The 23,017-nt window shown below is 44.5% G+C and overlaps 1 protein-coding gene across 1 annotated transcript in view; it reads right to left on the reverse strand.

Moving 5' to 3' along the window:
* Nucleotides 1–23,017, reverse strand: part of GLDN (gliomedin) — a 56,783-nt gene that overhangs the window by 16,754 nt on the left and 17,012 nt on the right. The window contains exons 2-4 of the mRNA XM_055536395.1: nt 16,190–16,241; nt 4,741–4,758; nt 4,264–4,371 (exon numbers count right to left, since the gene is read on the reverse strand). Of these exons, the coding sequence (XP_055392370.1) occupies nt 4,264–4,371; nt 4,741–4,758; nt 16,190–16,241 (178 nt within the window). The remainder of the gene's footprint in view (nt 1–4,263; nt 4,372–4,740; nt 4,759–16,189; nt 16,242–23,017) is intronic.

Raw genomic sequence — 23,017 nt, forward strand, 5'->3', positions numbered from 1 at the left:
GAGGATGTTTATTTCTGTTTTTGTGGGGACTCAATTTTTAGAGAAAACACTAAAGCATTAACTCTTGAGTGAGAAAGTGAGAGGCAGATGGAAAGAAAGAAAATGCTTGGTTTTGGGGCATAGCACGTCAAACTTCGGAAAGGACGCTGTTTGCAAAACTGACGCCGTTTAAGTCCAATTCTCTCTAAATCTAAGTTGATGGTTTCAAATAAATGTAGGCATTTCCACTCAGATTTCCTTCCCCACCCTTTGAAACAACACCACCACCTAATATCTAAAACGAATGCAGCACTTGCTCTGTGTCAGACCCTATTCTAAGCACTTGATATATATATTTTATATATAAATTTAATCCTCCTAAAAACACTATTACTATTCTCATTTTCCAGTTGAGGAAACAGGGCGATTAAGTAACTTGCCCAAGTGCACACAGCTAGTAAGCAGAAGAGCTGGGATCCAAACCAAGACTTCAAGCTCTGACTCTGGCCTATTCCACTCTTGTTCTTAGTATTCCTAAGATCAGAAAGTGAGGGTTAGCTTCATATTTCAATATCCTGGAAACAACTGTTCATCTGGAGCTCTAAACTCTGGTATCATTAGGTTGGTCTTCTTCTCAAGAGCCCACAGTGGCTCCCGGCTGCCTTCTGCAGACACAGAGCTAAAATCCCTGCTCCCTCCCCACCCCACCATCCTCACCTGGGGCCCTTCTCATAGGCAGGGCCAGCCTCCCGAACAGTGCCTCCAAGTAGGGCCTTTCCCTTCTCTCCTTGCAGTGCCCTCCCCATTTCCCCTCTATTTATTTCCAAGGTGTGGAACACACGTCTCTCTTGTCCTTTACACTTAGCTCTACAGTACAACTCATCCTCTATACAGGATCCTATTTGTCCATTATCTGCACAATTAAGTTCAGATTTTTCTTCTGGCAGCATTCCCTGTTGTACAGTATAAAGCATCTTCATATCAGAATAACCAGTTACAGAATTCATGCTGTATATAAACTATCTTCTCTTCCAACAGGACTGCAAGCCCTTATGGACAGAAACTATGTCCTACTGTTCTCTCAGTTCTTTCCTGAGCCTTAGCTGGGGTTGGCTGAGAGCTGTGTCAAACAACAGGATACACAAGGCACAGTCTCTCCTTCACAAACACTGGAGCAGACTGTTTCAAAACTAGAAGCCATGTTAGAGTTGTTGGAAGCCCTGCTCCTCAGTGTACAGGTGAGGAGACCCAGGCCCTTGAAGCCAGTCAGAGTTCAAGGCAGGTGCTCCCAGAATGCCTTTCCTGGCTCCCTTCTGCTTGCAGAGCAGGGATAATTCTTTCTGCCTGACACGTGGATACTTGATGAACTGTGCATCCTGCCTGTGTCCTAAGGGCTTCTCTGATGGGCTAGCGCCTTCCCACCCTCCTGGTGAGACTCAGAATGAGGCTCAGCAACATCCTTAGACAATTAATAGCACTAGCTCCCAGTGCCCGGGCTTCCTTCCCCCTGCTCCTGCTCTGTGGCACCTCCGGTAATGCCTCTTGGACTCAACCCCCTCCAGCCTGGAAGTGTTCTGTGCTGTCGTGTTTAAGAGCAGGGGTCCAGGAGTCAAGGCCTGGAGTCAAGCCTGCCTCTTATGCTTATTAGCTTTTGGACACTGGGCATGTTATGTCCACTAGTTCAACAATGACTTGATTGCCGCCTTCACTGGGTGCACCAGGCTCCGGAGCCTGGTTCTCATGGACCTCACGTTCTCCCTAGGTGGCCAGACCATCAGCACAACAGCGAGCAACACGAGGAGAGGAGTTCAGGGAGGGATCTATGCTTCGGAGGAGAGCAGGGGATGTAACTGAGCTGGTGAGGCGGGGGCCAGACAGGGAGGTCAGGGGCGATCTTGAAGAGGAGGAGGAGGTATCAGCTGCAATTGCTCCAGGTCACGGATGGGCAGGGGCACAGCGGTGCACAGGCCCTGACAGAGGGCCCGGGCCTGTTTGGAAAATGGAAAGATGAGACTTCTTCATCTGGGAAAAATAAGGCCCGCAAATATCCCCATCTCCTGGGGCTGTTGTGAAGACTCAGTGAGGTAAATGTAGAGCGGACTTAGTAGAGTGCCTGACAGTTAATGTCAGCTATTAATATATTACCATTGTTAAGAGATCACCACTAGAGTGCACAGCCTGCTGCTGCTGCTGCTGCTAAGTCGCTTCAGTCGTGCCCAACTCTGTGCGACCCCATAGACGTGCACAGCCTAACCCAGTCCTATCTCTGTGGAACACAGGCTCTTTAGCCTGTTTATGGAAACAGCACTTGTTGTTCCCTCATTCTGGAAGGCATGCCCACTCCTCCCCTCTCCCAACCCTGCCTGCCAAACCACTAAAGATCCCGGAGCTCTCTGCTGACATCATGGCCCCTCCTTCTCCATGGCCATGACCCTGGCCCTGAGGGTCACATCCTGCATGTGGCTGGCAGAGAGACCCAGGCCACCATGCAGAAGGCTCTGGAAGGGCCTGGCCCCCGCCTCCCACCTCACCTGGCTGTACGTCCCCTCCCCCAGCTGCCCCAGCAGGGCCTTGGCAGGGGTGTGCACTCCACTTGGGCCACCGTCTGCCTTGCTCTTGTCCCTCAGGTCTGACCTCAGACATTACCTCTTGACCCTCTTTCTCTGCCCTACTTATAACATACTGTTCTTTCCTTTCTGCACCTCACACCGTGATTACAGATGTATCTGATTGTTGACTTTATGTCTGCCTACCCCCCAAAGACAGAAAGTTCCACTATACAATAGGGGCTGCATCTATTTTGTTTCCGCACTAGCACCGGGAACCCTCTCAATACATGCCTGCTGAGGAATGTCCCCACCCTCTCCTAGGGTTCCTCCTGCTGCTCAGCCTGTCCTTGGCTTCCTTTGCTGGCTCCTCCCTTCTACTTGGTCACTAGATACTGCTGCTCCTCCTGGATGGGCCCAGGCTCTCCTCTTGGGTGGCTCCCTCCCGAAGGGGCTGGGCTCATGGCCCAAAAGCCCATCGCCTCAGGTGACTCCTTAAGGACCTTGAGCCCCAGGGTCTCCTCTGACTGCAAACCTGCATCTTCAAAGCCCTCTGACACCTCCTCATGACATTTCAAGGCGTTTCAAACTGAGCACATCCCATGCTAGGACCTAAGTCGGTCCAGGGCTCACTATCTTAGGGAAGAGCCGTCAGGCAGGAGGAAGACCTTGGAGTCAGCCTTGGTGCTTCCCTCCCCCTTCCTACTTATATTTGCCTTCCTCAAGTACTGCTGATGTTACCCCCAAAATATCACTCAGCTCATCAACCTTTGCACATCCCACCTGCATCCCTTCTGCCTGCCTGCTGAGTAGCCTCTTCACTGTCTCCCTGTCTTGGCTCCCATGCTTGCTCGAGTTTGTCCTTCCCCAGTGGGGGTATCACAGAAAGGCAGATCTGATCATGTCACTCTCCTCCTCAAAACCCCTCTGTGGCTTCTCATGGCTCCCAGAACAAAGCCAGTTCCTCTCTGCGGCCCTGCCAGCTCTGGCCCCCTCCTCCCACTCCCTGCAATTACACTGATCTCTGGGTGGGATGAGAATGCATCCTGGGCCCAGGAAGGGAGCAGGGGAGGGCATTCATAGCCCCGGGGCTTTGGCAGGGTGGCGGGGACAGCACAGCCCTTGCTTTCTAGTCAGATGGTCCAGGCTAGAGTCTGAGCTGGTCGAGGGCTGAGCCATGCTCCCAACAGCCCGTCCTTAGAGAAAAGCTTTTCACAGCTTCCTCCCTTCCCTCCTGCAGCCTCCCTTGTATGGCTGCCCAGGGAGGTATGCAGGGCAAGGGGCTGGGTACAAACCCTGGTTCTTAAAATGCCCAGGGCTAACCTGATTTGGCTGTGTTACCTCTCTGGTGTCAACTTGACCACATTCACCTCTCATTCTCTCTGTCCAGCTACCCTGGCTAGGGCAGGAACTGACCCCTGAAAGAACTTGGGGTACCAGTACAGACACTCTTGCCCCTTCCATCTGTCTGTTGGTGTCAGAGCAAGCAGAGGCGTGGACATCAGTTCCCAGGAACACTGCTTCTCCCAGGCAGCCTGGACATACACCGTCATCAGGGTTGGACCAGAAAGGAGGCCCTTATAGCCCCAAGACACAGCGGCTTCCAGGCAACACTTAACCGGCCTTGCATTCAGAGATGCAGCACTTTTCCCCACTGCATCAGCGTTGGCTCATCCAAAATGCAATGATGGAGACAAAACAACCAAGGGATTTAATTAGAAAAACTGTGCCTAAATACCCATTTTTCCTCTTTTTCCATTGGCTCCTTTTTCGCCTTTTGGGCCCTGAGGACCAGGCTGTCCGTCTGATCCGTTGTGTCCTGGTAACCCACTGACTCCGGGAGGCCCTGCATCAAAACATGGGAAACGGGAACACTGAAAAAAATTTTCACTGAAGTTAACATTATTTCCTTTAGTCAGTGAGACTGGGCAGGCATCAATGCCTTTCCCAGAGCTTATCCTGCTTCTTCCTTTCCTTCCCCACCTTCCCCACCACCACCCAAAGCAGTGTCAGATAGGGAATGGTGATGGCAGGCTCTCAAGTAGGAGGGAGCAGGAGAGCTGGTGACTCCGGTAGAAAGAAGGTAGGGACACAGCTGTAGTCAAGGCTGCCTCTGGATTCTTCCCCCCTCCCTGCCTCAGTCCCTTCTGAGGGATCCTGGGGAGCCAGCCACCCACATCCTCCCTGCAAACTCAGAATATCTATAGGTTCTTACCTGCTGGGCCAGGTGGTCCTACAACAGAAGAAAAATTTAGATGATAAACCACAGATAGATGTAAGTTAACTCCCGAACCCAAAGAACAAAGAGCATCTTCCCCCTCTTAAAACATACTGATCATCTATGGGCCCAAAGGAATTGCCCTGTGCCTTTTATTTAGAACTCAGTATATTTACCCAAAGAGCCTTAAAAACAATTAGACAAATACCCATAGCCCAATCAAACCCACTTTTGCTCAAGTTCTAGTGGACTAAGAATAATTTCTAAGTTGCATCACCATAGACTCCGAAGTCAACTTAATTACATGAGGTTTGGTGACCACGTGGGTGGGCCCTGCTGCAGCCTGTGTGCAGCTAGGTGTCAGGAAGTGCTGCATTTGCAGGGCTGAGAGCCAGCTGTCCTGGGAGCAGCCCCGAATGCACTCATCCAGACAGCCTGTCTCCTCTGGGCCACCCAGGGGAGTTGAGAGCAAAAGCTGGTTTGCTGGGTTTCTATTTTGTTGCACAAAATTGCCTGAGAAAACCTGAGGGCTCAGATCAGGTAACAAATACCTTTCTTCATTTGTAATCACCCTAAAAAGGATCTAAGGTGTTCAGGTGAATCATTTACACATAATCTAACACAATAAATTGCTCCACAAACAGTTTTAGTGTCAATTATTCCACTTAATAAGCACTCATACAGACCAGTCAGGTTGCAACATGAACAGCTGAGGGTCTTTGTTTCTCTGACCACATAAACAATCAGCAATATTGGAGTGGGTGCGTGCAGGCTCAGTTGCTTCAGTCATGTCCGATTCTTTACAACCCCATGAACTGTAGCCCACCAGGCTACTCCATCCATGGAATTCTCCAGGCAAGAATACTGGAGTAGGTTGCCATGCCCTTCTCCAACTGGAGTGAGTAGGTCTGTCTAAAGATCCAAGTCCTGTGACTTTTCAGAAAACCACCATTTACAAAGCACTTACTATGTGCACCAAAATCTACCCATAGAAACCTTGGGACTTCCCTGGTGGTCCAGTGGTTAAGAATCCGCCTAATAATGCAGGGGACATAGGCTCGATCCCTGGTCTGGGAAGATCCCGCATTCCTCAGCACAACTAAGCCTTTGCACTGCAACTACTGAGCCCACACACCCTGGAGCCCACGTCCTGCAACAAGAGAAGCCACTGCAAGCAGAAAACCATGAACTGGCCGCAGTGAAGACTAGCTCCGGCTTGCAGCAACTAGGGAAAGCCAGTGTGCATCAATGAAGACTCAGTGCAGGTAAAAAAATTAAGAAAATAATTTTTTTTTTAAAAAGAAATCTTGGTCCTTGAATCTGTCGTGTTTACAATCGAACTGAGGAAGGTGAATACTCTGACACCACAGTGAGATATGAGGGAGCAACAGAGAAGCAACCACAGAGGTGCTGGGACAGTCTGGGCAAAGGGCAATCTGAGCAGGACTTCAGAGAGGGTAAGCCTTGAGTTGTAGCTTTGAAGACCCAGGGGGCCTGAGACAGTTGCAGGGGTGAGGGCTGGGCACCCCTGCATGAGACCAACTGGAGCAAAGGTCCAGGGGTGAGCGAGAGGAGGGAAGCTGGCCCAGCTGGAATGTGTAGTGATGAGGCCGGGGTACTTGGCGGAGGGATATGACACAGCAACACTTGAAGGCCTGGTGGCGGAGCATAGACAGTATCTGCAAGGCAGCGCGGAGCCATAGTCGAGTTTTAAGAAGGGAAGATGACACTGAAATCAGTGCGCGTTTGCGATCCTTTCTGTAGATGGAATACAACTAGGGAGTGAGATGAGAGAGAGAAAGAGGCGGGGGTGGGGGTGGGGAGGAGAAACTATCCATAGGATGTTTGTAGTTAAAACTCGGGACAAGGTTGAAGATAAATGTGGTTGGTGACTGTAGCGTTCTAGAGGGAGCTAGAAATGCGAGAGGTATTTTCAGCAGAAGAACGGGCAGGACTCCATGTCTGGTTGGAGGCAAAACAGAAGGCCTCTCAGATGATTCGGTGCCTGGATACTGATGAGCCTATTTGACAGACTTGAAAACTTTCAAAAGAGCAAGTGTTTGACAGTATGCTTTATATATATATAGTCCTATATTGCGCAAAAATGATTTGCTGAAAATGGCACGGCATTTTCTAGGATCAGGGTAGCCTGTAGTCATACCACCAGATGGCGCCACAAACGCCCTGCTGAGGATGCAATGTGGACTTTCCGTAGCTGTCAGACAGAAATCAATCCACAGTCAATTCGGACTGCTGATAGAGCCAAAATCAGATGTGCAGGTTGGTAGAAAAAAAGGTGAACAAGCAAGAATCAACTGTATATAGTAGGTTGCAAGAGTTCTCAGGACAGTCCATTGCCGTGCAATGGAGTATTAGAGAGAGGTTCTGGCCAGAGCTGTATACTTAGGGCACATTAGTTAGGGCCAAGGATATTGGTATGATGAGGTGCTTAGATTAGGGTTTACTGACCCTCACCCGACGTCCTTGACATCCTACGGCTACAGTTCTTAGTCACTTGAGGCCTAGAGTCGACTAGAATGCTTGTAAAGATGCAGATACCTGGGACCAAACTGGAGATTCTGATCCAGTTTGAATTAGCATGAGGCCCTGGGAACCTGCATTTTCACCAAGCACCACAAGTTACTGGCATGCAGGTGGTCCTGGGTCCCCTGGACCTGATGTGAAAGTTTTCTGGGAAAAGAATCAGTCATTATCCTTACAGGGGTTCCTGACCCTAGAAAGACTGGGAGATACTAGCCTTGAGGTAAGAGTGAAATATCTGAGCCAAATCTGGGGATGCAGAGAGGGGGACACACCCTACCTGGAGGGAGGCAGGAGACAGAAGCAGCACCAGGAAAGAGAGAGAGAGTGCTCTGGAGAAGGAAGAGCGAGGCCAGCCCAGCAGGTCCCATGCACGTGTGCATGCTCAGCTGTGTCTGACTCTTTGTGACCTCAAGGACTGTAGCCTGTCAGGCTTCTCTGTACATGGGACTTTTTGGGCAAGAATCCTGGAGTGGGTTGCCATTTCCATCTCCAGGGGATGATCCTGGCCCAGGGGTCAAACCCACATTTCCTGCGTCCCCTACATTGGCAGGCAGATTCTTTAACACTGCACACCACCTGTGAAGTCCATGCTTAGGCCTTGAAACTAGAGAATTTCAGAAGAGAAAGGATGACAGTTTCAAAGAGCTCAGGGGCAGAGTGATGGTGACTGTCCCAGGGTCCCCAGGATACCAACAGAGCTGCTCATGGCCCCTCACACCCAGAAGAAGCCCCCAATATGAGTCATTATAATAATGTCAGATGTCAAACAACATGTGCCAACTAGCCCCTAGAAAACTGTCTTGCAGGATGCTTTCTCAGCTCCTGACCCTTGTCCCCTTCGGAAATAACAGACCCTCTGGGAACACGCATAGGCAGTCACTTTCCTATTAAGGCTGTATGCAGAGCTGTTCCCTGGGCCTGCCGCCAGTGCACTTATACAAGGTTCCATGCTAAGAAGGGGGCTCCCCACTTGGGTTGGACTGGCTACAGCTTTGAGGCCTCAGCTCCCACCCTCTGTGTGCTGGTCCACCCTCTGCAACTGGCCCTGCTGCCAGCTATTCTGCCAGTCCCAGGGTACCTGATGTGGAAAAATATATATCTTTCCCCACATGCCCCATTAAAGTGGAGCTTTGGTCTAATCTCATTTATTTGGTGCATTTCAATTTTGGATTATGGCCATGACAACCTTAAAAATGAGAAGAGTTGGATATTATTTCAAGTGCCAACTCCAATCAGTTAGTACAACTTTCTGCAACACCAGAAAAGAATGACCTGGGACCTGAGGCCATGCTAGGTAGCAACAGTGATCCACGACAGATGCCTGGGTATAGGATAAGAAGTGTTATCACAGACTTGGAGTCATGTCTCTGCAAGGAGAATGGGCACTGTGGATTTGAAGCACCTTGGTCCCAACAAGCAGTTCAGCAATATGATGATTTAGAGATTTTCCAACAAGCCTATATGTGGAGGCCACTGGAAGTGAAGAATTACCCAAGACCTGCCTTCTTCACGATAACCTGCTCTTCCAGAAGACATGCTTCTGGGGTCCCAAGGAAACCTGGGATCAGGGGTAAGATGCATCCAGAAAACCATATGTCATTTGACAAACTCTGCATTAGCAAAATCCTAAAGCCTGACTGCTCTGGCTTGTGAACTGCCCTCACTCTTCACCGAGATGTCACAGGCTGCACAAAGCTCCCCGGCATCTGTCCTTGTCCCCAGAGCAGCCACAGCTGAGTCCTGGGACAGGAACAGGAGGGGCTTTCCTGGTCACAGCTGGACTAGCCTCAAGTCACAAACACCTGCTTTTTCAAATATGCCTCCAGTGAAGAGCTAGATCTTGTTCTCAGGCCCAAACCCAGGCTCTGTCCTGGCAACCCTTCCTGAAGGTGTCATCTGGGAGCCTTGTAACCCTGTAACCTCTGGACCGCTGCTCTCTGCCTCTCCCCCTGAAGCTCCCCTGTTCGGTCCTGGGTCCTCTCACCTCCCTGCCCCCAATCCAGGCACCTTGGCCTATCCCTGGGTGCCTCCTTGCCTTGTAAAAAAGTACATACAACTTGTACTTTTCACACCTAAGTTTTAATTGAAGAGCTTTCTGTGTAAAAGAAGACCCAATTTCAAGCTGTCATGAAAAAAGGAACTGGCTTTTGAAAAGCATTTTTAGGTGCCAAAGAATAACCTCCTCAACCCATCTCCAGCACAGATGCGATCCCGTCAATCTTTCCTAAGTGGTCTCAATAGCTCTGGCCCACATTCACTGAACAGCCTGGCTCTCATTCTATCACTATAAAAATCAAAAAGGAAGAGGCTTTTCCTGTGCCTCTCAACAGGGCTTTTGTGCCTGTAATTCTATCCATTTGAGCATTTCTCTAGCGCTCATTACTGTCACATGCAGCAACGCTGAAAAGGGACTCCCAGAGATGTAAGAAATCCTTGTGCTTAAGCCACAAGGGTTTCAGAATAAAGGACTAAGCTGTTCTGAAGATATTTAATTTTCTGTGAGGGCTGAAATGTGACTTGAGTAATAACTCAATTAGCATTTTCTAAGAAGCCACAGCATTACAGCTTTTCTCTCTGAGGTTAAACTAAGCCAACAAGAGTCAGGTTTGGACTCAGAGTTCCTCCAGGAAGCATCTTTCTTGCTAGCCCACCACCCCCATTAATCACTTACAAAAATCACAGATTTAGTCATTCTACAAACGCAGCCAGAGTTCCTAATGCCGGGCAGGTAATGAGAGGTCCTGGGGAGAACACTGCAGCAGGTTTCTTGCAAGTCCATGCACACTGTGCAAGGCTTCTCAGCCTTCCCCAGTGCAGCCCTGTGAAGAGACCAGGACCTCCTCAGAGCCTGGAGCCTTAGACTGAGGAGCCCCAGCACAAGCTCCAGATGGCTTCAAAGTCTTGTGCTTATCTTTAGAGTCCGTGGGAGCAGTGCATTTATTCCATAATAGAATTTTTTTTTAATTGAAGAATAGTTGGCAAATTATATTAGTATCGGGTGTAGTACATCATGATTCAACATTAATATATATTACAAACTGATCACACAAGTCTAGTAATCCTTCACAATACTAAGTTACTGTGATAATATTGACTGTATTCCTTATGCTGGACACTACACTCCCATGGCTCATCTATTTTATAACTGGATGTCTATACCCCTTAATCTCCCTCACTTATTTCACTTATCCCCTAACCCCTCCCTCTTGTCTCCTCTGGCAACCACCTGTTTGTATCCGTGAGTCTGTTTCTGTCTTATTATGTTTGTTCACTTGTTTTGTGTTCTAGATTCCATGTGTAAGTGAAATGATACATTTGTCTTTCTCTGTCAGACTTATTTCACTTAGCATATTACCCTCTAGGTCCATCCATTTTGCTTTAAATTTCGTTCTTTTTTAATGACTGAGTAGTATTCCATTGTGTGTATTTATACCATACCTTATTTATCCATTCATATATCAATGGGCACTTAGGTTTTCATATCTTGGCTATTATAAATAATAAATAATGCTTCAGTGAAGACAGGGGTGCATATATCTTTTCTAATTAGCTTCTTATTTTTTTCAGATAAATACCCAGAAGTGGAATTGCTGGATCATATGCTACTTCTATTTTTAATTACTTATTTTTAGTTGTCTTTTTGATAACAGCCATTCTAACATGAGTGAGGTGATATCTCATTGTGGTTTTAAATTGCATTTTCTTGATGGTTAGTGAAAATGAGCATCTCTTCATGTCTCTGTTGGTCATCTGTATGTCTTCCTTGGAAAAATGTCTATTCATGTCCTCTATCCATTTTTTAATTAAATAGATTTTTATATTGTGTTCTTTATATATTCAATATTTTGAATTAACTACTTATCAGATAAATCAGTTGCACATATATTCTCCCATTTGCTTGGTTTGCTTTTCTGTTGATGGTTTCCTTTGCTGTGCAAAAGATTTTTAATTTTTTTGTAGCCCCATTTGTTTATTTTTTCTTTTGTTGCTTGTACCTGAGGATACAGAGCCAAAATTTATTGCTAAGGCTGATGTCAAAGAGTATACTTCTTGTTTTCTTCTAGGAGTTTTACGGATTCAAATCTTATATTTAGGCCATTTATCTGTCTTGAGTTTATTTTTGCAGATGGTGATCCAGCGTCATTCTTTTGCATGTGGCAATCCAGTTTCCAAACACCATTTTATTGAAGAGATTGTCTTTCTCCACTGTCTGTTATTGTCTCCCTTGTCATAATAAATTGATGATAGAAGCATCTATTCTGTTCCGTTGATCTATGTGTCTGTTTTTGTGCCAATTCCATACAGTTTTGAGTCACTGTGCAATACAGCAGAAAGTAACTCAACACTGTGAATCAACTATGCTCCAATATTTCTTTTAAAAAAGAACCACACAGTTTTGGTTACTATCTTTGCAATACTGTTTGAAATGAGGAAATTTGAAGTTCTTTGTTCACCTTTCTTAAGATTGCTTTGGCTATGTGGGGTCTTTTGTGGTTTCATACAAATTTTAGGGTTTTTTCAGTTCTGTGAAAAATAACATCAGCATTTTGATAGGGATTTTATTGACTCTGTAGATTGCTTTGAGTAGTATAGTCATTTTGACAATCTTAATTCTTCCAGGTCATGAATACAATACATCTTTCCATCTGTTTGTGTCATCCTCAGTTTCTTTTATCAGTGCCTTGAAGAAAAGCTACGACCAACCTAGACAGCATATTAAAAAGCAGAGACATTTCTTTGCCAACAAAGGTCCGTCTAGTCAAGGCTATAGTTCTTCCAGTGGTCATGTATGGATGTGAGAGTTGAACTATAAAGAAAACTGAGCACCAAAGAATTGATGCTTTTGAACTGTGGTGTTGGAGAAGACTCTTGAGAGTCTCTTGGACTGCAAGGAGATCCAACCAGCCCATTCTAAAGGAAATCAGTCCTGAATATTTATTGGAAGGACTGATGCTAAAGCTGAAACTCCAATACTTTGGCCACCTGATGCAAAGAACTGACTCATTGGAAAAGATCCTGATGCTGGGAAAGATTGAAGGTGGGAGGAGAAGGAGACAACAGAGGATGAGATGGTTAGATGGCATCACCAACTCGATGGACATGAGTTTGATTAAACTCTGGGAGTTGGTGATAGGGAGGCCTGGCGTGCTGCAGTTCATGGGGTCACAAAGAGTCAGACACTACTGAGCAACTGAACTGAATTGAAATGTAGTTTTTTGAGTTGTTTTTGTTGTTCAGTCACCATGTCTGACTCTTTGGTGACCCCATGGACTGTAGCCCGCCAGGCTTCTCTGCCCGTTGGATTTCCCAGGCAAGAATACTGGAGTGGGTTGCCATTACCTTCTCCAAGGAGTCTTCCTGACCCAAGGACTGAACCTGTGTCTCCTGCATTGGCAGGCAGATTCTTTACCACTGAGCCACATGGAAAGCCCAGTTTTCTGAGTACAAGACTTTTGTCTCCTTAGTTAAAGGTTCACATATAACAACTTATGTATAGAACAGTCTCTTTTAAGTTGGTGGTCACTTAAGTTTGAGCACATTCTACAAACATTACGCTTTTACCTTCCTTTCCTTCATTTTGTTTCTGACATCATATTTTACATGTTTTTATTTGTGCATCACTGAACTAATTATTTTAGTTATATATAATTTTACTACTTTTTGCCTTTTAAACTTAATACTAACTTCCTTGGTAGTTGATTCACTACCTTTACTATATGTTTGCCTTTATCACAGAGATGTTTTTCTTTCATAATTTTATTTTTAACTATGGTCTTTTCTTTTCTATTTAAAGAAGTTTTTTTGTTTTTTTTTTTAAACATTTCTTGTAAGGCTTGTTTAGTGGTAATGAACTCCTTTACAAGCTTTCTCTTGACTGCAAAACTCTTTATGTCTCCAATTCTGAATGATGACCTTGCTGGGTAAAGTATTCTTGGCTGTAAATTTTTTTCTTTCAATACTTTCAATATATCATGCCACTCCCTTCACACCTATAAAGTTTCTGCTGAAAAAACAGCTGATAGTCTTATGGGGGTTTCCTTGTACATAATTAGGTTTTCTTTCTTGCTGCTTTTAAGATTCTCTCTTTAATTCTTGACAATGTGTCTTGGTGTGGACCTCTTTGGGTTCGTCTTTTTGGAGGATTCTCTGTGCTTCCTTTACTTGGATGTTTGTTTCCTTTGACAGGCAAGGGAAGTTTTCAGACATTATTTCTTTAAGTAGGATTTCTGTCCCTTTCTCTCTCTGTCTTCTTCTGGGACCCCTGTGATGCAAATGTTGGTACTCTTGATCCAGAGGTCTCTTAAACTATCTGTTTGTTTAAAGTTCTTTTTTCTTTTCAGTGTTTTGATCAGGTGATTCCCACTGTTCTTCCAGACTGTAGTCTTCCAGACTGCTGATCTGTTCTGCATCCTCTAATCTGCTGTTCATTCATTCTAGTGTATTTTTCATTTCAGTTACTGTATTCTTCAGTTCTGGTTGGTTCTTTTTTCCTATATTTTCTCTCTCTTTGTTGAAATTCTCACTGAGTTCATCCATTGTTTTCTCGAGTCAGTGGGCATCTTTATGACTGTTACTTTGAACACTTTATCTTGTAAATTGCTTATCTTCGTTTAATTTAGCTCCTTTTCTGGTGTTTTGTGTTATTTTTATTTATTTATTTTTTCATTTGAAAGGTATTCCTTTGTCTCTTTATTTTGCCTCTCTGTGCTTGTTTCTATGTATTAAGGGTGTTGGCTACATCTCCTAGTTGTAGAAGAGTGGCCTTATGTAGAAGGTGCGGCTCAATGGTGCAATTGCCCCAGGTCACCAGAGCACTGCTGCGGGCCTGCTGATGTGTGGAGCTAGCTCCAGTGCCACTGGCTTCAAGGCCAGGCTGGGACTATTGTGAGTGCTCTGTGGTGTGGGGCTGGCCCCCTAAAGTGGGAGCTGCTTTGGAGGGGGGTTGGTGCCAGCTAGGGCTGCCCTCTGGGTAGGGCAAGGCAAGATGTATTTTGGAGGGACTGGCTGGAGTCAGTCCTCAGGGGAGCATCAGAGTGGGGCACACAGTGTCAGTTTGGTGGAGAGTGACAGAAATGGTGTCTGCCAGGGCTTCCATTCCCAGAGGAAGTTCCTCCAGATCCCTGTCCCTCCAGCACATGCCTTAAAATTTGTCAGTGAATCTCCTTTTTATGTGACCCAAGCACTTTTCAAGCTGCTGCCTCTGTGCTGGAAGTTAGAGTGAATGAATGTGTATGCAAGGAGCAGAGTCCCAGATTCCCACAGCCCTTCAGCTCTCCTGAATGAAAGCCTCACTGGTTTTCAAATCCAGGTGTCGTGGGGGCTCGTCTTCCCCATGCACGTCCCACAGGCTGGGGAGCCTGATGTGAGGCTTCGACCCCTTGCTCTTCGGGGGGAATCTCTGTGGCTGTGACATCCCTCCTGCTTGTGGGTTGCTTCACTGGGGGTGCGGGTTTGACTAGACTGTGTCTCTGTTCATCCTACATGGGTCCCTCACTGTGTCCTTTTCTTTCTGTCCTTAGTTTAGAAAATCTGTTCTGCTAGACTTCAGGTTGTTCTCGGAGATAATTGTTTTGTAAGTAGTTGTAGTTTCGGTGTGTCCATGGGAGGATGAGAGCTCAGGATCTTCCTACCCTGCCATCTAAGATCTGGACCTCTCCATAATAGATTTTTAATGCAAAAATAACTTCCCTCTGTTTCCTCAGAATGCTGCACCCCCTTCAAAGAGACAGGAAACGCAGTGTCTGCGACCAGGCACTGTGGGCCTGTCCTTGGTGATCAGTGCCTGGTTGGGGCAGAGGGTGATGAATTGGGTGACTGGCCTCAGTTCAACATACCACACATTTCTGATTACCCAAGACCTAGTTATTTTCCATGGTCATACTACTATGGTAATAATGAAAATGTTATTATTTTTCATAATTTTAAATTGATTTTTAGCCCATTAAAAATGTCTGGTAAAAGCAAATCAACGTGTATTTTCATAACCTAAAGTGTTTCTAGGTACTCATTCTGTCCCCAACCCTTTGGCCAGAGCAGCATTCCGCATGTGAGCTTGTGAGCTCTGAAGGCAGTGGGCAGGCACTCCTCCCATGAGATGAGAAGCCAATCTCTGCCAGAGTCAGGTATAATCACACCAAGACCACTCCCCAGGGACTTCCCTGGCTGTTCAGTGATTCAGACTCTGCCCTTCTACTGCAGGGGACACGAGTTTCGGTTTGATTCTTGGTCAGGGGAACTAAGATCCTGCATGCCTACATGCCTTGCAGCCAAAGAAAACCAAACACCATGCCTCTCTTTCCCTGCTCCACCCCCATCAGCCATTCCAGGTCCTAAGGCTTGATGTGCCTTGAGGTTAATTCCGTCCTTCCTTTCTATTTGTCTTTGATTCATTGAATAGAAGGGGACAGGGTGTGACCAACTTCCAGTCCCATCGAGCACACAGTAGGCACCGCATAGACAAATCGTCATAAAAAACGTTTTCTTGACTAATTAGCAGTTTGCATCTAGAGCTTCCCATTCAAGCTATATGTACGATATGGGGAAATAACTACTGGTAAGGGCTCTCTACTACTTAGCAAGGTCTTTTTCCTTTCTTTTCCCTTTTAAAACACTAATGGGAATTAGTGTTGGCCTTAGTTCAAGGTACCACATATTTCTAATTACCCAAGACCTAGTTCTTTCCCATGGCTGGATTTCTATGGCAATACCAAAAATATTATTGTTTTTCAAAATTTATGTTACTACTGAGTTTTAGCCCATTGAAAACATCTGGTATGCAAGTAAACCAGCAAGCATTTTCATAAAGCTAAGGAGTTCCTAGGTGTTCACTCTGCCCCAGGCCCTTCGGCCAGCACATGCACTCCCCATGCGAGCTGCTCTTGGTCAATGCCGGCCAGCTTACCTGTGAGGCAGATGCCCCTGGTACTGTTGCATAGGTCCACCATCACTCGGATCTGTGGGAAGAGAGGACCATTACCAGCAGCACGGTAGGCAGTAGACCCTGAACTTGCTCTTTATTCAGACAAGCAGAAAACAATTATAAAAATTTCCAAAATAGCTTCAGAAGAACAGGTAGAAGTCTGAGGAAAAGTTAACCTAAAACTGAAAAGACACCCCTGAAAGAGCTAAAGATAAAGATTTTTCTTGTATCAGCAGCTATTTCTATCGACATTAACAGAATCTCCTTGATTTCTATCAAACCCTGAGAAGGCAGAGGATGGGGGAGGAACAGCCAAATCTAAACCCAAGCTGATGCTCCCCAGTGTCTGAAGGACTCAATCTGTGGATCTGAATAAACAGGACTGGTGAACTTAGCAGTCTGAAGCACATACTTAACTCTGTAAGTGGGTATGGGTAAGGTACTTGACTCCTTGATGTTTCGGTTTCTTCTGGAAATGTAGATTATATGAATTGCTGCTTTTAGGGTTAGGGAGCTCCATGCATGGTGTGTGGAAACTGCCCTTAGAGCAGTGATTCTCTTGTCATGGGGACACTGCTTACTTGCCATTGGATGTTCATCTGGAATGCATGGTCACTGCACCGTGCTATCAGCCTGACACAAGATTTCCACACACCACATTACACTCCCCCCTCTGCTGTTGCTTGTGAGCTTCACAAAACCCAAATCTGATCAGGTCAGCCCTGATTCAATCACTTTCGTGATGCCTTGCTGCTCTAAAGATACAGCAAAATTCCTCTATATCTGGCCTCATCTCACACCATCCCCCTCTCTCTTTCTGTTCTCTAGTTCTACTTCCCTAGTGGCTTAGTGATAAAGAATCTGCCTGCCAATGCAGGAGACACAGGTTCTATCCCTAGGTCAGGAAGATCCCCTGGAGAAGGAAATGGCAACCCACTCCAGTATTCTTGTCTGGAGAATTCCATGGACATAGGAGCCTGGTGGGCTACATTCGGGGCTATAGTCCATGGGGCTGCAAAAGAGTCGGACACGACTTAGAGACTAAAGCAACAAATTCCATTCTGCCTCAATTTGCTTATCTGTGAAATGGGGCTATTAGTAGTACTTAACATCTTAGGAGGAGGAAATGGCAACCCACTCCAGTGTTCTTGCCTGGAGAATCCCAGGGACGGTGGGGCCTGGTGGGCTGCCGTCTATGGGGTCGGCGCACAGAGTTGGACACGACTGAAGCTACTTAGCAGCAACATCTTAGGATTGCTGTGAAACTTAAGTGAAGTTATATATGAAGTTCTTAGAACAGCTCCTTGGATGTAGGAAGCATACACAAAAGCGTTTTCTATTTTGTGAAGGCAGCAGAAAGTACAGATGAAGGCATGAATCCTGAAGTCAAATTGCTTGTGTTCAAATCACGGGTTTGTCATTCACAAATAGTGTGACTTAGGGAAAGTTACTTAACCTCTCTGTGCTGCAGCATCCTTGTCTATAAAGGAGCTAATAGTACCTACCTTACTTATAGCATGGTTATGTGGATACATGATTGAATACATGCAGTACACTCACAACAGGGCCTGGTATGGGATAAGCAAACTCTATTTACACTATTGTTTTGATGGTCTCTTGGATATGCCAGGAATGATTTAGTTAATTTATCAATTTACCATCTAAGAATTTCAAATTCATACATAGAGAAAATTTTAAACCCAAGTAAGGTGGCATTTCAAAACTGTGGGAAGAAACCTTATCAATTGGGAAATGGAGTTGAGACAGCTAGACACACATCTAGGGAAAAACATAAATACAGATCCCTATTTCACTCCTTACACTAAAAAAGTTAATTGAGCAGCATTAGTTGAAAATTTTAAAGTTAAAAACAAGCTAGTAAAAATACTGAAGGAGACCTTTGGAAAAATATTTATAATGGTATTAGAGTAGAAAAGACTTTTCTAAGGAAGAAACGATCCCCATACTATATATAGGAAAAATGTGATAAATTCGACTGTCTAATAATTAAACATTTCTATAAGACATAAAATAGTATAAACAATAACAAAAGAGAAATACAAACTTAGAATAATTATGCAAAGAGCTTGTATACAAAGAGCTGCTACAAAGCAATAAGTAAAGGAACAAAAAAACAAAGGAAAATGGGCAATGGATCCAGGCAGAAAGCTCAAAGAAGAAAAATAAAAGAGTGTCTATCTTCACTTATAGTTGAAGAAACACATCAAATTATGAAATACTATTTTTACCTTTTCGGTTTGTAAATAAAAAGAATAACAGAGTACTTCTCACAAGGGTATTAGGAAAGGAGCACTCTCATACTGTGTTGATGGAAATGCAAGTGGACACTGCCTCTTTGGAGGGCATTTTGACAATATCTACTCAAATATAAATGGATCTGTCTTTTGACTCATTATATTTTGATTTATCCTACAGATACACTCATGTATGTATGACAGGATATATGTACAAAGATGGTTATTTTAGAAATGTGGGCAAGAGCAAAAGTTAGAAACAACCTCAATATTTATCAGCAAAGTCTGGTTAGAGAAATTGTAGCATATTCATACAATGAAATACTGTGGTTAAAGACTAAATTTAAATCCATAAAGCCAATATTGAAAGATCTCTAAGATAAAAAAAAACAAAAAAAAAAAAACAAAAAAAAACAAGATATAGAGAAGCATGTATAACATGCTTTCATTTAAGTAAAAAAGTAGTACATATGAAAATGCTTCTATACACTTTCTCTCTTGCTATTTTCCAGATTCTCTTTGTCTATGACTTTCTAGACTATTTCTGGAGAGAACCTTAAAAAGGAGAACTAAAACCTAAAACTCCTCCTCAAGTAAGGAGGAGTAGCCAGGGTGGGAGGGAGCTATACTAATGCCCGCACTTAATAAGACAAAATGCACTTTTGTTTTATTCAAAAATTTTGCTGATTTCTCTCTCAAACTCTTTTTAAAGAAAACTTGTTTTGATTTGAAGGGAAAATTTGTTTTGTCTTCTATAGGTTTATTTTGTTTGCTAGGGGACCTGGAGGAAGACTTGTACTGTATTTACTGTTTGTGAAGTGTGTCACAGGTGCCTACTGACTACTTTAGAAATTTATTGTGAAATATATCATATATACCACAGAAATATAAAATGTGTGCCTATAGTATAAGATGAATAATAAAACAAACATCCATATACCACCTCCAGCCAAGCAATGCATTAGGACATCCCAGGTGTCCCTCCCAACACAAACCGTTCCCTCCTAGCCCCCAAAACTCTCTGAGCTGAAGTATATTGGGCAGTGGGACTCTCCCTTTTGTATAGATAAGAACAGAGAGGCTTAGCAAGGTGATGTCATTTACTCAAGGTCACACAGCTTGCTCGTGGAAAAGCTGGGCTCAACTCCAGGTTTCCTGATTCTAGGTCTACTGTATTTTCTGTTGTGGCTTGGATGAGTATTATAACATAGCCAGAAGAAATTTCGATTCACTGCTTTGAGTCATTTTCATAAATTAATGCAATCAGCTGCACTACAAAATTTATCTTCTTAAAATATGCATAATTGTTCATTGAGAGAACCATTAGAGACTTCATAAATGCCTCATTTGTTGCCTGGGGGATCACAGCAGGAGAAGTAGTTGGAAACAACAGAAGCATCAATAGGGAAAATTAACCTTTCTCTCTTTTATGTTCATCACTGGTCTGGAGTTAGCATAGCTTCTATAAAAGTGATAAAGAAGGAGTTTTCATTTCCTGACCTTTTGGCTTCATTTATATGCTAAAAGTTAATTTAGATATTTACCAGTAAATTGTGTCAATCTTCACTTGGGAATATTCTTTAACAAACATGGTTTATATAAGATTGTATCAAAGTAAAACATGGTATGAAAAGGTATGACCATAAGAAAACCAGAAACATTTTTTTTTCTGTAATAATAATGCTTATAAGTTTGGATGAAAATCAGAAAATTCAAAATTGAAAGTCATACAGCCTTTAGAATGGGAGAAGATAATAGCAAATAAAGCAACTGACAAACAACTAATCTCGAGAATATACAAGCAACTCCTACAGCTCAACTCCAGAAAAATAAATGACCCAATCAAAAAATGGGCCAAAGAACTAAATAGACATTTCTTCAAAGAAGACATACAGATGGCTAACAAACACAGGAAAAGATGCTCAACATCACTCATTATCAGAGAAATGCAAATCAAAACCACTATGAGGTACCATTTCACACCAGTCAGAATGGCTGTGATCCAAAAGTCTACAAGTAATAAATGCTGGAGAGGGTGTGGAGAAAAGGGAACCCTCTTACACTGCTGGTGGGAATGCAAACTAGTACAGCCACTATGGAGAACAGTGTGGAGATTCCTTAAAAAACTGGAAATAGAACTGCCTTATGATCCAGCAATCCCACTGCTGGGCATACACACTGAGGAAACCAGAAGGGAAAGAGACACGTGTACCCCAATGTTCATCGCAGCACTGTTTATAATAGCCAGGACATTGAAGCAACCTAGATGTAAATCAGCAGATGAATGGATAAGAAAGCTGTGGTACATATACACAATGGAGTATTACTCAGCCATTAAAAAGAATACATTTGAATCAGTTCTAATGAAGTGGATGAAACTGGAGCCTATTATACAGAGTGAAGTAAGCCAGAAAGAAAAACACCAATACAGTATACTAATGCATATATATGGAATTTAGAAAGATGGTAACAATAACCCTGTATACGAGACAGCAAAAGAGACACTGATGTATAGAACAGTCTTATGGACTCTGTGAGAGAGGGAGAGGGTGGGAAGATTTGGGAGAATGGCATTGAAACATGTAAAATATCATGTATGAAATGAGTTGCCAGTCCAGGTTCAATGCACGATACTGGATGCTTGGGGCTGGTGCACTGGGACGACCCAGAGGGATGGAATGGGGAGGGAGGAGGGAGGAGGGTTCAGGATGGGGAACACATGTATACCTGTGGCGGATTCATTTTGATATTTGGCAAAACTAATACAATTATGTAAAGTTTAAAAATAAAATAAAATTAAAAAAAAAATTGAAAGTCATAAAACCTAGCTTGTCAAGTTAAGGAGTCATATTTGGTATACCAGGCTTTCTAGATCTTCATTTACGATTTGAGAATGGTGAACTGAAAACAGCCTCAGAACTCATAGCCTGGGGGTGTCAGGCAGGATCCATGCAGGACGTGGCCCTGCCCTGTCTCAAGGCCATCTACCCCGACTCCACCACTGTTACCACTGTTCGACTCCAATTACACTGACCATCACCTCTGGTCTTTGCCAAGCCTTATAAACCGCTCACATCTTCACAGAGGCCTCAGCTCAAATGCCACCTCGTTAAGAAGGCTTTCCCTAACTCCCCACCTGAGAGTAACCCTAGCAGCCAGTCCCCATCACCTCAAGGTTTTCAGCCTTTGTAGCACTCACCATTATCCAATATTATCTTGGCTTCTGTATGCATTTGTTTATTACCTGTGCCTTTTCTCCAAAGAATGAAGGCATTTTGACAGCAGGAGAATTTGCTATTTTGTCTGTATCCCTGTGCACAGAACAGTACCTGTTTCCAGACCTAGAACTTTTCCACTGGTGAGATAGGGTTCAAGTAGGAAAGTATGTCAATGGTCTCCAAAGGACAGCTTGTCTTGAGAGCAGATGACCACAGCTGTCGACCTGGGTGTAACATAAAGAATGGTACCCTCGGATAGCTCAGGTCAGTTTTGCTGAGGAGGTGGGGACATCCTCCCAGAAGAAATGCTGTGGCATCTCAGGGTCACCTTGAGGTCATGCTACAGTGGACAAAGACATATCACAATACATGGGGACTTGCTTTCAACTTTTATAACATATGGCAGCAATGAAGGAAAAGACAGCCCAAATAGGTCCCATCTGTGGCCTGACCAGATCTCCCAGTTTTCTCTCTGGATACAGAACTGGTCTCACTGGACTAGTAGAACCCATGGAATCTTGGGCAATTCAGGGGCAGGGAAAAAGCCTCTGAAGAAAAATAATGGACTTCTTGCTAATTTGGCACCAGTTGGCTTGAGTTGTCTTTAATTGAAACTAAAAATAGATGGGACTAATTTTGCAGCCTCTATGAGAAAGAAAATGCTATGAACTGGGAACCTCACTTGTAAGAAGACTATACAAGGATATCTGACGAGAATGTTCATCTCTACATTGTGATGGCAAAAGCATGCAAACAATCTAAATGTTTATCAGTAAGGCACTTATTGGGCTTCCCTGGTGGCTCAGATGGTAAAGAATCTGCCTGGAATTTAGGAGACTTGGGTTCAATCCCTGGGTCGGGAAGATCTCCTGGAGAAGGGAATGGCAACCCACTCCAGTATTCTTGCCTGAAGAATCCCATGGACTGAGGAGCCTGGTGGGCTACAGTCCGGGGGGTCACAAAGGGTTGGACATGACTGGGTGACTAACACACACATACACACATGCACACAACAAGGCACTTATTCAGTTCAGTTCAGTCACTTAGTCGTGTCTGACTCTTTGCGACCCCATGAATCACAGCATGCCAGGCCTCCCTGTCCATCACCAACTCCCAGAGTTCACTCAAACTCACGTCCATCGAGTCAGTGATGCCATCCAGCCATCTCATCCTCTGTCGTCCCCTTCTCCTCCTGCCCCTAATCCCTCCCAGCATCAGAGTCTTTTCCAATGAGTCAACTCTTTGCATGAGGTGGCCAAAGTACCGGAGTTTCAGCTTTAGCATCATTCCTTCCAAAGACCACCCAGGACTGATCTCCTTTAGAATAAGGCACTTAT

This window comes from Bubalus kerabau, chromosome 10, assembly GCF_029407905.1.
Source record: "Bubalus kerabau isolate K-KA32 ecotype Philippines breed swamp buffalo chromosome 10, PCC_UOA_SB_1v2, whole genome shotgun sequence".
NCBI classification, from domain to species: Eukaryota; Metazoa; Chordata; class Mammalia; order Artiodactyla; family Bovidae; genus Bubalus; species Bubalus kerabau.